Source organism: Symsagittifera roscoffensis, chromosome 3 (assembly GCF_963678635.1).
Source record: "Symsagittifera roscoffensis chromosome 3, txSymRosc1.1, whole genome shotgun sequence".
NCBI lineage: Eukaryota > Metazoa > Xenacoelomorpha > Acoela > Convolutidae > Symsagittifera > Symsagittifera roscoffensis.
Genome location: NC_087064.1, coordinates 5,745,112 through 5,759,913, shown reverse-complemented (window position 1 = coordinate 5,759,913; position 14,802 = coordinate 5,745,112). Strand labels below are relative to the sequence as shown.

Genomic DNA, 14,802 nt, shown 5'->3' with positions numbered 1-14,802 from the left:
AAACTGTCTCGTTTCATCAAAGAACAACATGACATAAGAATCGACAGTACGACACTATGGACAGATAGTACAACAGTTCTTCATTGGATAAACTCGCCGAATCAACGACACCGGATCTTCATTGCCAACCGCCTGAATTTCATCATGGACTCAACATCTCCTCTGGACTGGAGATACGTGCCCAGCAAAGACAACCCTGCAGACGACGGAACACGTGGTTACAAAGCATTTGACATGACTACCGATTCACGATGGATCAAAGGACCAGACTTCTTGTTAAGACCATCATCCGATTGGCCTAATCACCCGCCAACACAACCTACAGCCGATATTCATCTGACAGACAACGACCCACAACCGCCAACATCAGTAATCGACTTCAACCGATTTAGCACTTGGACAAGAGCACTCAGAGTTACTTCATATGTTCTTCTCTTCGCAGAAAACATCAAAAGGAAGACACGCCAGAGCCTCTCACTTCAACACATCACCTTAGGATTCGCATGGATCATTAAACACTCACAGAATCAATCATTCCCCAAGGAAATAGCATGCCTGACAAAGAAATCTGACATTCCACCCCGCAGCCCTCTACAACCTCTTTGCCCCTTCATCGACGATCACGGATACTTACGTGCCAAAGGACGACTACAGAAAGCCCCGCTTCTACTTTGCAGCCGACATCCAGTCATTCTGAACGCAGAAAACTACCCAATACAACTCTTCATGAAGCAAACACACGAAATAAATTCCCATTGTGGAATGGAACACACCCGAAGCATTCTTCAACAGGACTTTTGGATCATAAGATCACGCAAGCATCTGAAGAAAACTATTCGACAATGCATACCTTGCCGACGCCTTCGACAGGAACCAGTGAAGCCTCTGATGGCAGATCTACCCCTACAACGACTCCCTTTATCGGAAAACAGTTACCCCTTCTACTCAACAGGAATTGACTTCTTTGGACCCTTTGCCACGCGGAACAACGACGAGTACAGTAAGCGATACGTTCTCTTCTTCACCTGCCTCGTCACGCGAGCAGTTCATTCAGAAATATGCCAGCAAATTGACACAAACTCAACTCTACAAGCCATACGCCGTTTCATCGCTAGACGCGGTAAACCCAGGATCATCTTCTCTGACAACGGAAAAGCCTTCGTTGCAGCTGACAAGGAATTACAGGAAAGCCTTTCTGAGATTCAACACAGCAACGACTTCAACAATCAATGCCAATTACTTGGAATAACCTGGAAGTTCAACCCACCTGCAGCTCCTCACTTTGGTGGATCATGGGAACGCCTCATAAAAACATTTAAGATTGCCTTCTACAAAGTCATTGGAACACGGGCACTGGACGACGAAACTCTGTCAACCTTCACGTGCGAGGTTGAAGCTATGATGAATTCTCGCCCGCTAACCCACGTCTCATCAGACCCAACCGACGACGAGCCCCTTACACCCAATCACCTTCTACTAGGACGACCAACAAACAATTTGCCTCCCGGATTGTTTCTCCCTCGCCACACAACGGACAAGAAAACTTGGAAACAAGCTCAAGCCTTGAGTCAACAGTTCTGGAACAGATACCTCAAAGACTACTTGCCAACCTTGACGACCCGAACGAAATGGACAAAGCAAGTGGAAAATCTTCAGCAAGGAGACCTTGTATGGATACTGGAAGACCTAACGCCTCGAGGTCTTTGGCCCCTGGGACGGGTACTTCGTACTTTCCCAGGTGCAGACGGAATCGTTCGCTCCTGCGAAATTAAAACTAGCAGGGGGATTCTACACCGACCAGCAGTCAAACTCTCGCGAGTATTGGACCACAGTAACAACTAGATGACCAACATGATCAACGACAGCTAACAACTAGATGACCATTACAATCAACGACGACGTACCATCAGCTTCAACGAACAATTTTCTAATTTGCAACCTGCAAATGGGCCCGGCTATGTCTACGACATTTGAACTTTAATCTTTGCCGAACCTAATTTTACCACATTTTTGACATGATTATGCCGCCAAATTAGTAAACTGAAAGACTCAAAACTCAAAAATCAGAAAGAAATCATTTAAAAGCAACAACTAAACTACGATTTGAAATTGGAATCTGAATCACCCAAAAGTATTGCCATTGTCAACCCGTTTGCTGTTCGGTAGTGGACTTTGCCTTCCTTTTAACGAGGGAAAGGAACTGAAATAAAAAAGAAATCAAAAGTCAAACCGCGAATGAGTAAATTTGAGCCTGAAAAATTTTAAAGATTTTTCCTGAAAAAATTGCTATTGGACCTAATTATTTTAACATTATTTCCAATAAATTGTAGCAAATCTTTCCTCGATGCAGATCGATCCTATTCACGATGCCAATTACACAAACATTCACAGTCAATCAATTCATCACTGAATACACAAAGAAAACAGAGTTAAGCCAGCCAATTCAAGCTATACAGAAACTACTTACAACACTAACTATTTCAACTTACTATTTAGCAGACAGGTGCCGAAGTAGTGGAATGGTCCGGCCTCGAACTTGAGATTATCTCTTCCGACACTGATCATGGCACGCCCCTCCAGAATCATAATGAAGTATTCCGAGGGTACATTCTTCTTGTACAGCACGTGTTCCCCGTCGGCCGCATTGCTGATGTTGTCTAATCTGACCTCAAAGAGGACATTGCACTCCATCAGTTTTTTCAGCACACTCGAATGCATGAGGGCCGGACGGAAACCCTCAATTTCTAAAAAAAAAATACAGACGGATTGATATTCCTTATAATCACAAGCGGAGGAGGGAGAAACTTTTTAGGTTTAATTAAGCCTTTGCAAGGAAAAAATTTTATTTTAGAACTTCCAAGAAAAAACATATGGCCTTGAAGCTCTCTTTGACTTTCGAAAAGATTAGATGACAGCTAGGAAAGAGTAAAGAACAAGGAAACCCAAATGAAGTAGGACTTTCGAGTTTTGAAGAAAAAATATCAAAATAAAGCTCTTTGAATTTAAAAAGCGTTTTATGATTGACATTTTTTTGGATAAAATTGGCCCAATTTGAAAGCTAGATTTTTTATTCCCTTCTGAAAGTCGTTCACGTTTTGTGTGACGTTTGTTTTTCGTAGATTTTGCTCTCCTTTCAACATGAGCTGATCTTAAAAATTAAAAGTCAAATAGCGAAAAAAATTGAGAGTCAACCAAATTTTCTACTTTTACTGAAAAATCATCATCATCATCACCTATTAAAGACTTCACTACACTAATTGTCTTGAAGCAGATTCATTGAAAAATTACAGATTGAGAAACTAGCATGACTTATAGGTGCTTGATACCACATTAGCCCCCTTCTTTGCTGAACAAAATTCAAAACCAGACTTAAGAAGAATTTATACTTTCAATAGATTTCACCAAAAAGTTATCGAAAATAAATGAAGTTGTTTAAAAAAAAAGCTTTTTCTTATGCACAACTTGGTTCACACAGCTTCAAAATTGCATATTTCAAAATTGCATCTTTGCAAGCTTTATTTATAGATCCGGTCATGCACAAAAATGTAAAAAGAGATTTTTCCGAAAACTAAAACCATTTTTTCCGAAAACTAAAACCATTTTCCGAAAACTAAAACCATAACAGGGAAGACTTCCACAAGCAGGACTCTCCATTGATATCGGTTTGACAAGAAATTTTTGGGAAAGGTCAGAAAGTTTGCAAAGAAAAACTGACAAAAATTCAATTATAGCCAACAGACAGTTGGAAAAGAGCCAGCGAACGGAAGGAAACAGAACGTAGCTTCTATGTCGAAAATTTTTCCTGGAAAAAGTCTTCACATTCATCGAAAAAAGATAGCAAAAATTAATTTTCTACAAAAATTAGTGCACAGCTGCTCAGGGTGGGAGGATTCCCATAACCTGTCTTTCAATTGAACCTTCAATCTCAGATTTGGCAGGCTAGTTTCCAAAAAATCAATTCCAAAAAAAAACGAACAAAACCCAAAAATTAGAAATTTTCTGTTAAATGTGTAGTTTTTCTGTTAATTGTTTTTACTGGACTTTGCTTTTATTATCTCAGATTGAGCCGGGTAGCTTTAGCAAAAAAGTGCCTCACAAACTTCTAAAGACCCTAAAAAGTCGATTAAGGTTAAAAAAAAGTTAGCTGAGCACACAGAGGAAAAGCCGGTCTTCGAACCCAAGACCATAGGGCACTGAGACAAGCCTGTCACCTCTAGGGCAAGTTGGAAGCAGTCTCGAAGTTGCTAAAGTTCACTAATAAAGTAACTTCCATTTCAAATTCAGATGTAAGAAATATTTTACAGGAAAAAAGTCCAGTTCCCGACTATAAAACACTCGCTTTCGCAAGTGTAACAACGCAAGCGTACGATTGCAAGTTATCGAACAGAGCATGAGACAGAATAGCGGATGCAAAACTTTTTTGGGGAAAAAAGAAACAGGCGAGAAAAAGAACCACGAGCATTAAATAAACTTCTGTATTCATCAAACTGCCACTATTCCGACAAAACGTGGGTACTGCCACTATTCCGACAAAAATTGTTGGCAAAAAAGAATTCGAAAGAAAAACTCCAAGACTTTGAACGTTTACACCACAACCGACATGAATTATCTTTTTAAAACAAAAGTCCAACTAAATTTCTCAAAAAAAATTCAGGCCGAACATAACTTTTGAGCGACAAAAAAATTCAATTTTACAAAGAAATTATTCAGTGAGGGTTAGTAAACTCACAAATTGCAGGAGTAAATCAGCATCACGTGCAGCTATATGAAAATTGCTTACGGTACAAGTAAATTCCGTGATATGGCAAAGAAGCCAACAAAACATCAGCAGACAAATGAAAGTGACTTTTACGGGGAAAAAATTTCAATTTCATACCTACTGAAAAAAAAACAAGGTCAAGCTAGGATTCGAACCCCAGTCAATAGGTAGCAAAGGCAACTGCGATACTTCTGGACCAATATGACATTTAGTCTCGCAAGTTTCAAGAAAACTAATGGTACCGTTTGCTAGTCGACCACAGCATGAATTGTAATCAATTGATTGAAAGAAAGCCAAAACATGGTAAAAAAACTCAAGTAAACAAAGAGTGAATTGCTTTTCTAATAAAAATCTTTAATTTTTAACTTCAAAGAAACAATAGATGTTCTTAAAGCTCTTAGAATTTCTAGAACAATTTAGGATTGACACTTTTTGAACTAACTTGAACTAGTTTTCGAAAACTGAATGAATAAGTTTTATCTCGCTACAATCGAGTACTACCCTTTTTCTGTGAATAACTGAGCAGTGTATTGCTGTGTATTTTATTTCAATGGAAATCTGATAACTATTTTCCATTTTTGAAATTCAATCACGTTTTTCGTGACCTTTACTTTTTCGCTGTTAGATAGAAGAGTTTGCCTTCCTTTAAACAAAGTAAATCAACTGAACTTAAAAATAAACCAAAAATCAAGCTATGAAAAATTGAGCATAAAAAAATTTTACAATTTTTTCTTGAAACAAATCAGTCGCGATCTAAATAAGATTCTGAACTAAGTTCATCGACTCTTAAAGAAAAACGGACTTGTTTTTTGAACGGAAAATTAAAACTTTCCAATTTCAAAAAAAAAATATAGGTACTCAAAGCTCTTTGAATTACAAGAACAATTTATGATTGGCACTTTTTGGATTAACTTAGCTCATTCCACTGGTAAATCTCAAAATTAAATTGCATTTTCGAAACTAGAAACTGATCACGTTTTTTCGCACCATATTTCCACGTTGGTATTTGGATAGCCCGCCCAATTTGACTGCCGATGAACTTCATTTCAGCAGATGACTTCAATTTAACTCAAAAAAATGCATTTATACCTAAGTGCATTCATAGTAACAAACTGTTTAAATGTTCTCCAGTAGCTATTAGAGCATTTTAGGACTTTTCACGAAAAAAAATCTAATTCATTAACTTTTTTTCACTTCAATTACTGTAGCCCGTGATAATTGCACAGCAACCAGCCATCCTATCCCATCTATGTTCTGTATCACTGGCAAAGAGCCTTCTATATAAACCAACTGAACATGAAATTAAAGAAAACTAGAAGGATTTGAGCAGTCATATTTGGCGGTAAAATTACTAACTCCTGAGAGTACCCTGACAGAACCTCATTACAGAGATGGAAATTTCAAGTTTTGTGAAATTTTTTAAATCTAATTTTCTGAAAAATTTTGAAAAAATCCAAAAAAATGTCATATCTCGAAAACTACAAGGATTTGAGCAGCCATAATCAAAGGCAATATTCGCAACCCCTGAGAGTACCTTCACAAAATTCAAAAACAGGATTGGGTTCTTCAACTTTTTGGAATTTTTTAAAATCTAAGTTTTTGAAAAAATCATAAGAAACGTCATATCTCGAAAAGTACAAGGATTTGAGAATTGAGAATTGGAGGCAAGATTCGCAACCCCTCCGAGTACCCGGGGGGTTGCGAAACATGCAAAAACAATACGTTAAAAAAACTTAAGCATGGCGAGATAGTGAAGCCCGTATTTAAATATATAATAGATAATAGATATATAATTGATGAAAGTTAAAAATTTAGGCGACGGGTAGACAGAAATCAAATTAATTAAAAAAGCACTTATACAGACAGACCGACAGACTTAATTTGGCCTCGAAAAAAAATACTGAAAAATTCATGACCTTGCGAAAAACTAATTGAAAAATTTTCTTCAGCATTGCAATATATGCTATAGCTTAAACATGAAAAACTTCTTTCGTTAAACATGCAAAATTATTATGCTTAAACATGGGAGATAGTTGTCACTCGCATTTAAATATAGTATAGATGTAAAAAGCAAAGCAAATAAATTTTAACAAGATGTGACTTGTGCCTTGATCGAATTTCTATCTCGCAAAAATGGTCAGTATGCTCTTCTGCTTACAGTTTGAATGACTCGTTTTAGTTTTATTGCTCATCCTTCAAATAAGTGGCACAACCAAAATTCGTTTTTGGAATCAAAACTCAATGATGCTTGCTCTAATTCCAGGAACGATTAAAAATGCATGTTTTCAGTAGCAAGCACGGAATTTTAAAACGGCCGTCATATTAAACCAAGCCTCAATCAAGCTCTAAGAACCAAAAGGCAGATGCATCAGTTCTTTTTGAGCAGGATTTGTACCTTTGAAACAAATCAGACAAGGTAAAGACACTGTGCCAAGCTTTAAAATAGAAAAAGGAAAATGTCAGCTTAAAAACACGAGAACTGAAAACGTTCCTATTGTTGGTGTTTGCCTATTATTTCACATGAATAACATTGAAAAACCGTTAGTCGAAATTTACTTAAGGCATTGAGAAACATCAGCTTCGCCTTCAAAAAACGAAGAGATAGCATAGGTCCAATTAGAAACCCCGGAAATCTAAACTGCCCACGAAAATTAAAATGCCCAAATAAGGCTATCACTTAACAAATGAAAATGAAATAACGCAATTTTCAGATGGCCAATTTTAGTGTAAGGCAATGCAAAACATGCTTTTTTGACAATTAGATTTGCTCGCAAAAACTAAGCATGCAAAAAAAATCAGAGTAAGAAACATTTTTTCCCCTTATCAATTTTTTTGCGAGGTTCTGATGTATTCTACACTTCGCACCAATAAATCAACCTTTCATATCTCTGATATTTGACATATGAAGTGATTAAGCCTGACAGAATGATTTATCCTGACACCTTCATTTCCATATTCGAGCGAAATAATTTAGGCTTCACTTGGAAAGGATCGATTCGATGTAGCTAACTGATATTCAAGTGTCTATAGCAAACAACAGAAAAAATATAATCTAAGTTTGGCAATGAAAACAACTTTTAAAAACAAAAATGAAAATTTGGGGAAAATGCAGACTTTAAAACAGGCTGTCAAATCAAACTAGTCAGTCAAACTATCTCTTTATGAAAGAAGAATTTATTTCTCAATGTTAATGGTAAATATGCATATAACGAGAAGTAAAACATGAAACAGCAGAAACAGTGAAGGGACACTTAACGAACCCAATTGGGTTACAGAGCACTGCACGTTTTATCAAATGAAATAAGAAATTTGAGATCTCCAAAGAAAAGGAAAAATATATAAAAATTGAAAACATCAAAGAAAATATTGGAAAAAAATACTAAAATTTGAACAAACATAAAGCAGCAGATTTATGGCAATTTTCTAGACAGATTAATGACATAAGGTCCAAGCTCTGCATCAATATTGAAAATGATTGTTCAATCGTAGTCGCTACAAAACCAAATTAAATAAGAAAATAGTTCAAATTCATCACTCATAATTTCTTATGTGCTTCAAGCAAATGATTCAGGAATCAGAAAAAGTTCTCAGCCGTACCCCGGCCTGAAATCGATATAACCGAAGGCTGATTGCCGCGTTAACATTGAAAAGGCCCACATTGACCTTTAAAGGACTTGGGCCGAACATTGAACGCCGCATAAGTTTATTGATTCATGGGTTTTCGGTTCATTGCTACTCAGACTTATTGCACCACATTTCTCATACCTTTATTTATTTTTGTCATCTCAATTTCCCGTTTTTTAATTACAACAAAGGATAGCCGTTTGCTATGTTGTTCCGAGCAAATTGATTTAAAAAAAAAAGAAACTCAAAAAAATATCACAAAAAATTTAAAATGTAGTTTTCAATTTCTGTTGTCTATATTTCCTGATGGTGTTTTTTCTACGAAATGCTATTGAAAAGCGATAAACGCAAAACAAAAAAAAACAGCAAGACTTATATCAGAGTCTTCACTATGTTCATTACTCTTAATAAAAGCGATAACTATAGCTTAAAACATATATAGCGTTAAAATCCTACTAGATTATAAGTTGGTAGGTCAGCCTTTCATCAAATTTCGTCCAAGTTATCTGCAAACCGAGAACATTTAGCCCAGTTTTTATCAAAACAGATTTTTTTTTCGATTTTTTAGAATCCGAATTACGACCGAAAAGGTTTTAATATATAGACCACAATTGACCACCTGCGAGCTTTCCTTGAGTTAGCCAACACTGGCTGGAAAAAAAAAGAAAAAACCTTTTGTCAGAACAAAAATGAAAGCACAATTTATTTTCCTGTAACCCAAATTCTTAGCCCTGGATATACTCACATATGCACAAAGTAAAAACGCAAAATTCGCGCAAAAGGACCAAAAAGGCGTCGCTAGTACCTAAAAGACGTTTCCAACTACCGAACAGAAAAATTCGAAGAAAGAACCAAAAGGGTGTTTCAAGCTACCGAATAGAAAAAATTCGAAAAAAAACAGCTACAAAAACTTCAAAACTTAGTCTGGAATGATGTTCTATTTGAAGAAACCACGTCAAGAAACAGAACCTACGGCAAAATAATGTTCTAAAATTATTTATCGAGCGGCAGCTGAGCCAAAACAAATTGAGTAAATTCCCGTTGAGACGAATGCAAACGTGTTGCCATGAAAAACTTGCCAAGTTCTAAGAGTTTTAAATTCTAGGCCCCACCTCTGGTCTGGAAATATACGAAAGCTTACAAATCTAATTTCTCTTCAAACGACTTAAGATTAGGTCACTAATCCTACAAAATGTACGACGAAAAAATTGAGGCAACTAAGACTTGAAATAATTTTTTTAAAAAGGGATAACAAAAAGTCAGGTTCAGTCATCTTACAAATTACAGTAAAAATTTTATAACACTTTCAAAACAGAGGAGACGCTGAGCTTCGCACCACTTGCGATACAAAACAAGAAAACCGAAAAAACGACAAAAAAGCTAAATTGTCGAAATTCGAAATCTACCGATATAAAAAAAGTCTAATTTTAAAACAAAAAAAGCAAAGACAAAAAATGTGAAAAAAGCATCAATCACAAGAAAATTTACTAATAGGTTAAAAAAATCTTTATTCGCTCGTCAAATGAAAAAATATGAGACGACTGAGCAGATATAATAGAGGCCGAAACCTATCAAGCCGAAAAAAAACTAGAAAGATGAAAAAACCGAAAAAAAAACAGATCAAAAGTTATCAAGTCCCTCTCACCATCAAAATACAGACACACACATTAAAAAAGCCGATATAATTCAGCCGATACCTATCAGTAAAAAAAAACGAAGAAAAAAAATTTTAAGAAATCGAGTTGGTTAAATTAGGACCAACAAATTTCGAATAGGTCAGGCATTGAAAAAGATAACAAGAACAAATATTTCTTCAGCGGTAAATGTTTCCTACCACATTTACCGCAACTTACTAAAATTACCGCAACTTCGCTTCGCAAACACTATCGAGAACACGACAAAAAGCAGCTCTAGAAATTGCAATAAGAAAAATAGAAATAAGCCTCGAATTGGCAAAATTCGGCTAGGTCTATGATTCGATCTGCGGCCTACAGCAATCAAGAGATTTTGAGTCTCACGCACTAACCACTTAGCCACGCACGCTTAACCACCAATAAACACTAGTCACAAATAAAGCAGCTTCATGTGCTAATTAATTGCCAATGCTATTCAGCTTAAGTGGCACCAAACACAAAGTAGACACGATTTTGCAATTAATGATTTGGAATATAACAAACTGAAGCAGCCACACCAACTTTACATGTAACAAATCGCAAAGCATAAATCTGCATTATGTAAAAATTATACATTTCAAAAAACTGCGAGATAAATTGAGTTAGAAAATTTCTGCAGTCGAGTTTTTATTATTGTTATGTTGTTAGAAGCAAATAGAGTTTTTCGGTTCATTTGATGAATTCAAAATGCATCAACTGTGTTAACTTATTACTATTCGAATGTCGAAGCACGTGCTATCAAAAAACTGTGAAGGTGCCCAAAAAGTTGCACCAATATTTGTGACTTAGATTAGAAAAAAAATAAGTTTGTTAATAAGACACTAAGCTGACGCTAGTGTAATAAACAAACTAAAAAGCCGAAAAATGATTTTTTGTTAATAAACAAAATTCAAAAAAAAAATTAATGTTTATTTTGTAAATTTTATTAAGGAAGGCCTAAGACAGATATTTAGACTTTTCAAAATTTCTCGTTAGAGTTCAACCATTTCATTTAAAAACAACGACAAGAAAACAAAAAAACATGACGAAAATGAGCCGACAGAAACAAAGCCGACCGACCTCTGTGCCAAAAATCTACTGAAATATTTCGGCACCGATAAAAAATAATTTACAACTTTTAACGTTCACCCAAGGTACATATTTGTAGTTCATACAATCCAACCATGCGATTAACTAAGCTGTTATAAAATTTACCAATTGACCATTCTGTGAACAAAGTTGTTTACGGAAAAAAAATCTAGTACACCGTTGCAATACCCTTGCTTATCGCAAGGGTAATTACAATGAAAATTGCCTACAGCATAAAAAAGTGCAATCCATGAAAACGCAACTAAGGAGCCGTTCAACATAAGCAGACAAAAAAGACCGCCAAAATGAAAAAAAAATGAATTTACCTAAGAGTTTACCTATGTTGTTAGAAGCAAATAGAGTTTTTCGGTTCATTTGATGAATTCAAAATGCATCAACTGTGTTAACTTATTACTATTCGAATGTCGAAGCACGTGCTATCAAAAAACTGTGAAGGTGCCCAAAAAGTGGCACCAATATTTGTGACTTAGATTAGAAAAAGTGCAATCCATGAAAACGCAACTAAGGAGCCGTTCAACATAAGCAGACAAAAAAGACCGCCAAAATGAAAAAAAAAATGAATTTACCTAAGAGTTTAGAAAAAAACACGACCTATTAAGTCGAAATTCACTTTTTGCGTTAACAGTCAATAAATTTCAGAAAATAGAAACTAACCAGAGTGTAAGTATTGGAAGCAGGCTAGTTTAAGCTGCGGAGGGAACATTGTTGAAGTCGGCTGGTTAATGAACACCTTGAAGTCCATTTTTCGATGCCTGTTCGCTCTGTGACGTCCCGTGTTGTCCACGAATTTGTCGGTCTCGTCTATGATCTCGGATCCTATCATCTCTTCGAACACGTCTTCCAAAGTGACCACTCCTGTGATCTCGTAGTACGGATCCATACCCGCGACGCTCACTGGCTTCTGAACTATGGCCATGTGAGAAGACCCTAAATGCAACAATAATCTCAACATGATAACCAGTGGGGATTGATCTCGTCTAAATAAAAGCATGAAATAGGCATTTAGCATTTCTTAAAATAATCGTAGTTGGTAGTAACAACTTTCGCAGAAAATATTAATTCATAGCTTCGCAAGAGCTCAACAAATCCATTCGATCAATGAAGGAAGGAAGGAAGAGTCCTCAAACATCCAGTGAAAATATTTCGCGAAAAATCATTTTACCTCTGCTTTTTCAGCAAATACAGGATTCTATTTATTTCTCGTCGTCTATACAGGACTATTTATACCTCTTGCATAAAAGCTATATTTACTCAACTTGTATCTAATTTTCTTTCTTAACTTCTCGACTATGCCTTTGAATGATTGAAAAATTAGTACATACCTGTTTTGAATTCGGCTAGCATTTGGTCCAGTGTGATTTCCTCATATGTGAACATGAGCTGATGGTTGAAGTGATCGCAGATGGCCTTGATCGGCATATTGTCCGCAGGGTCAATGAAGATCAAGTCCTTCACAAACAAAATCCCCACGATATTCCTTGTGTCACCCTCTTTCTTGTACACAGGTATTCTAGTATACCCATTTTCTGAAATCTTAGAGCGCAGTTCAAAAGTTAATTTCTCGTTGAAATCAATCATGAACACTTTCTCGATTGGCGTCATGACATCACGCACTACTTTTTCCTTCAGCTGGAAGGCACCGTCTATTATGGCCACAGTGTTCGGGTCAAAGTGTTCGTCTCCCTTCTGTTGACTGAGTTTGGCCATCTCTATGAACTTGTCTCTGTTGTTCCGCTGACCGATTTCCTCTCCGAAGAGACAATCTAGAAGCTGAAATAAAAAAAATATGACGTAAAAGTAAAAGATCAGAAATCCATGTAAGACCATTTGGAACCCAAAAAAATCAATTATTGTTGCTGGTTCCTTCGTAGTTCTCCGCATTTAAACTTCACAGATTCTAAAATTCTAAAAACAACTTCCATTTTAAAACTTCCGATGATTCTTTAAATTTCAACAAAACATCGCTCGCTGATCTTCAAGAGAGATTTAGTATGTTGTTTAAAAAAAAACATTTTCATTTTTATTTTTCAGGCTAGGGTCAAATCGCAAATGGAACTAACTTTGCTTAGAGGCCAAGAAATAACCGCAGTCAGAATCATGAAGGTCTTGGTAAGCCAAATAGTCTTAGCGCCCACCGCCAATCCATGTCTCGTGCACACAGATTGAGGAACTATTTCTCCAAACACCACAATGCCTGCAGCTGACCCGAAAACGGCTGCGAAGCCACTTCCTGTCAAATTATCCAGCAGTATTGTCGCTGTCGTATTAACGACAACATTTCCAAGAAGCAGAGTACACAGAAGAAAATTTCCGTGTTTCCTTATAGGTAAAATCTGTGATGCATACTTTTTCTCGACTTCACTTCCGACATTTTTCACCACTTGGAGCTCGTCTGGGTTCAGAGCCATCAGACCCAGATTAAGTCCACTGAATAACCCGGACAAAACCAGAAGAATGGCAACACTGGCTATTTGTAAGCCAAGCATCCACCCAGGCTTACCGTCAAACGTCACTTTAAGTCCCACGTATTTTGAATCAATGGGCCATAGTTTAAAAGTCGTAGCTTCCATCTTCTCGATGCATAGAAACCAATCACCAGGGTTTTCAAAGTACTCTTCAATTTCAAAGCTTATTTCAGTAATACTAGCCTTTGATTTCTTGGGAAGACTATCCCGTTTCCTAAAAAATCAGAAACTGCAACAATTGAAAATGACGGAGAAATTGGAACCGAACAGCTTCTGTGGGTAAACTACAAAATAAAAAAAATTCACAGAATTACATAAAAGCAGAAACATTCTAACTAATAATAGAAACCTCAAATAGCATAAGCACTTGTTCAAATACCTACCTTGTGCATGATCCATCTGCATTCTTCGTCTGGCTGAATGCTACCCTTGTATCATTGTCAAAATTGACTCCAAAAACGACCATTTTGATTTTCGTGGCAGTGACGCAGGCGAGAGACCCGCTTTCATCGATATACACCGATTCATCTGCCGGTCGCACACCAAACACCGTTGATACATTATCAGCAAGGCAGCGGCAAGTACCAAACGTAGCAACAAGTACAAGCCAATTAGTTACGAGCATTTATATTTTATAAAAGGCACTTAACTAATTGAGCACGCCCATAATTGCTAAAAGCATGACTCTGAACTGAAAATGTTGGCTCAAATTGAACAAGAGTAAAGAATACAGAAAACTGAGCAACTAATGTGAAACTATTGGGCAAAAAAATCTTCAATAAAACATCAACTCAAAAGAAAACGATTATCAAAAGCATATGAAACTGTAAAAACGCATAAATTCAACAGAGACGAAGAGGACCTCCACCCACTGGCAATATTTACAAGAAAAAACGGTAAGTTGAAACAAACTGAAAAGTTTCGAATGTCGAAAAAGTAGATCTATCAACAACAACAACAACAAAAGAAATTCAATTACCCTGTTAGGGAATAAATCAACAATGATTATAGTAATTTATATATAGTAATTTAGTTTAGGTATTCACTTGTTTTTGAGCCATGTGCTAGCATCATCAGAGTATATGTCTCGGGTTTTCACAGGTTCACAGGTTAACTTCTGATCTGTAGGCCTCCCAGGCCTGTCGACCAGCTCTTTCTTGGACGTCCAATTCGTCATTCCATAATCGATGCG

The 14,802-nt window shown here is 36.5% G+C and overlaps 1 protein-coding gene across 2 annotated transcripts in view; it reads right to left on the bottom strand.

Annotated features, from left to right (window-relative positions):
• Positions 1-14,297, bottom strand: part of LOC134842573 (metal transporter CNNM4-like) — a 29,765-nt gene extending 15,468 nt beyond the window's left edge. For both annotated transcript variants that reach the window (XM_063858973.1, XM_063858974.1), the window contains exons 1-5: positions 13,994-14,297; positions 13,206-13,824; positions 12,468-12,915; positions 11,800-12,072; positions 2,490-2,744 (exon numbers count right to left, since the gene is read on the bottom strand). In XM_063858973.1, coding sequence (XP_063715043.1) covers positions 2,490-2,744; positions 11,800-12,072; positions 12,468-12,915; positions 13,206-13,824; positions 13,994-14,235 — 1,837 coding nt within the window. In that variant the 5' untranslated portion in view covers positions 14,236-14,297. The remainder of the gene's footprint in view (positions 1-2,489; positions 2,745-11,799; positions 12,073-12,467; positions 12,916-13,205; positions 13,825-13,993) is intronic.
• Positions 14,298-14,802: the final 505 nt, after the last annotated feature.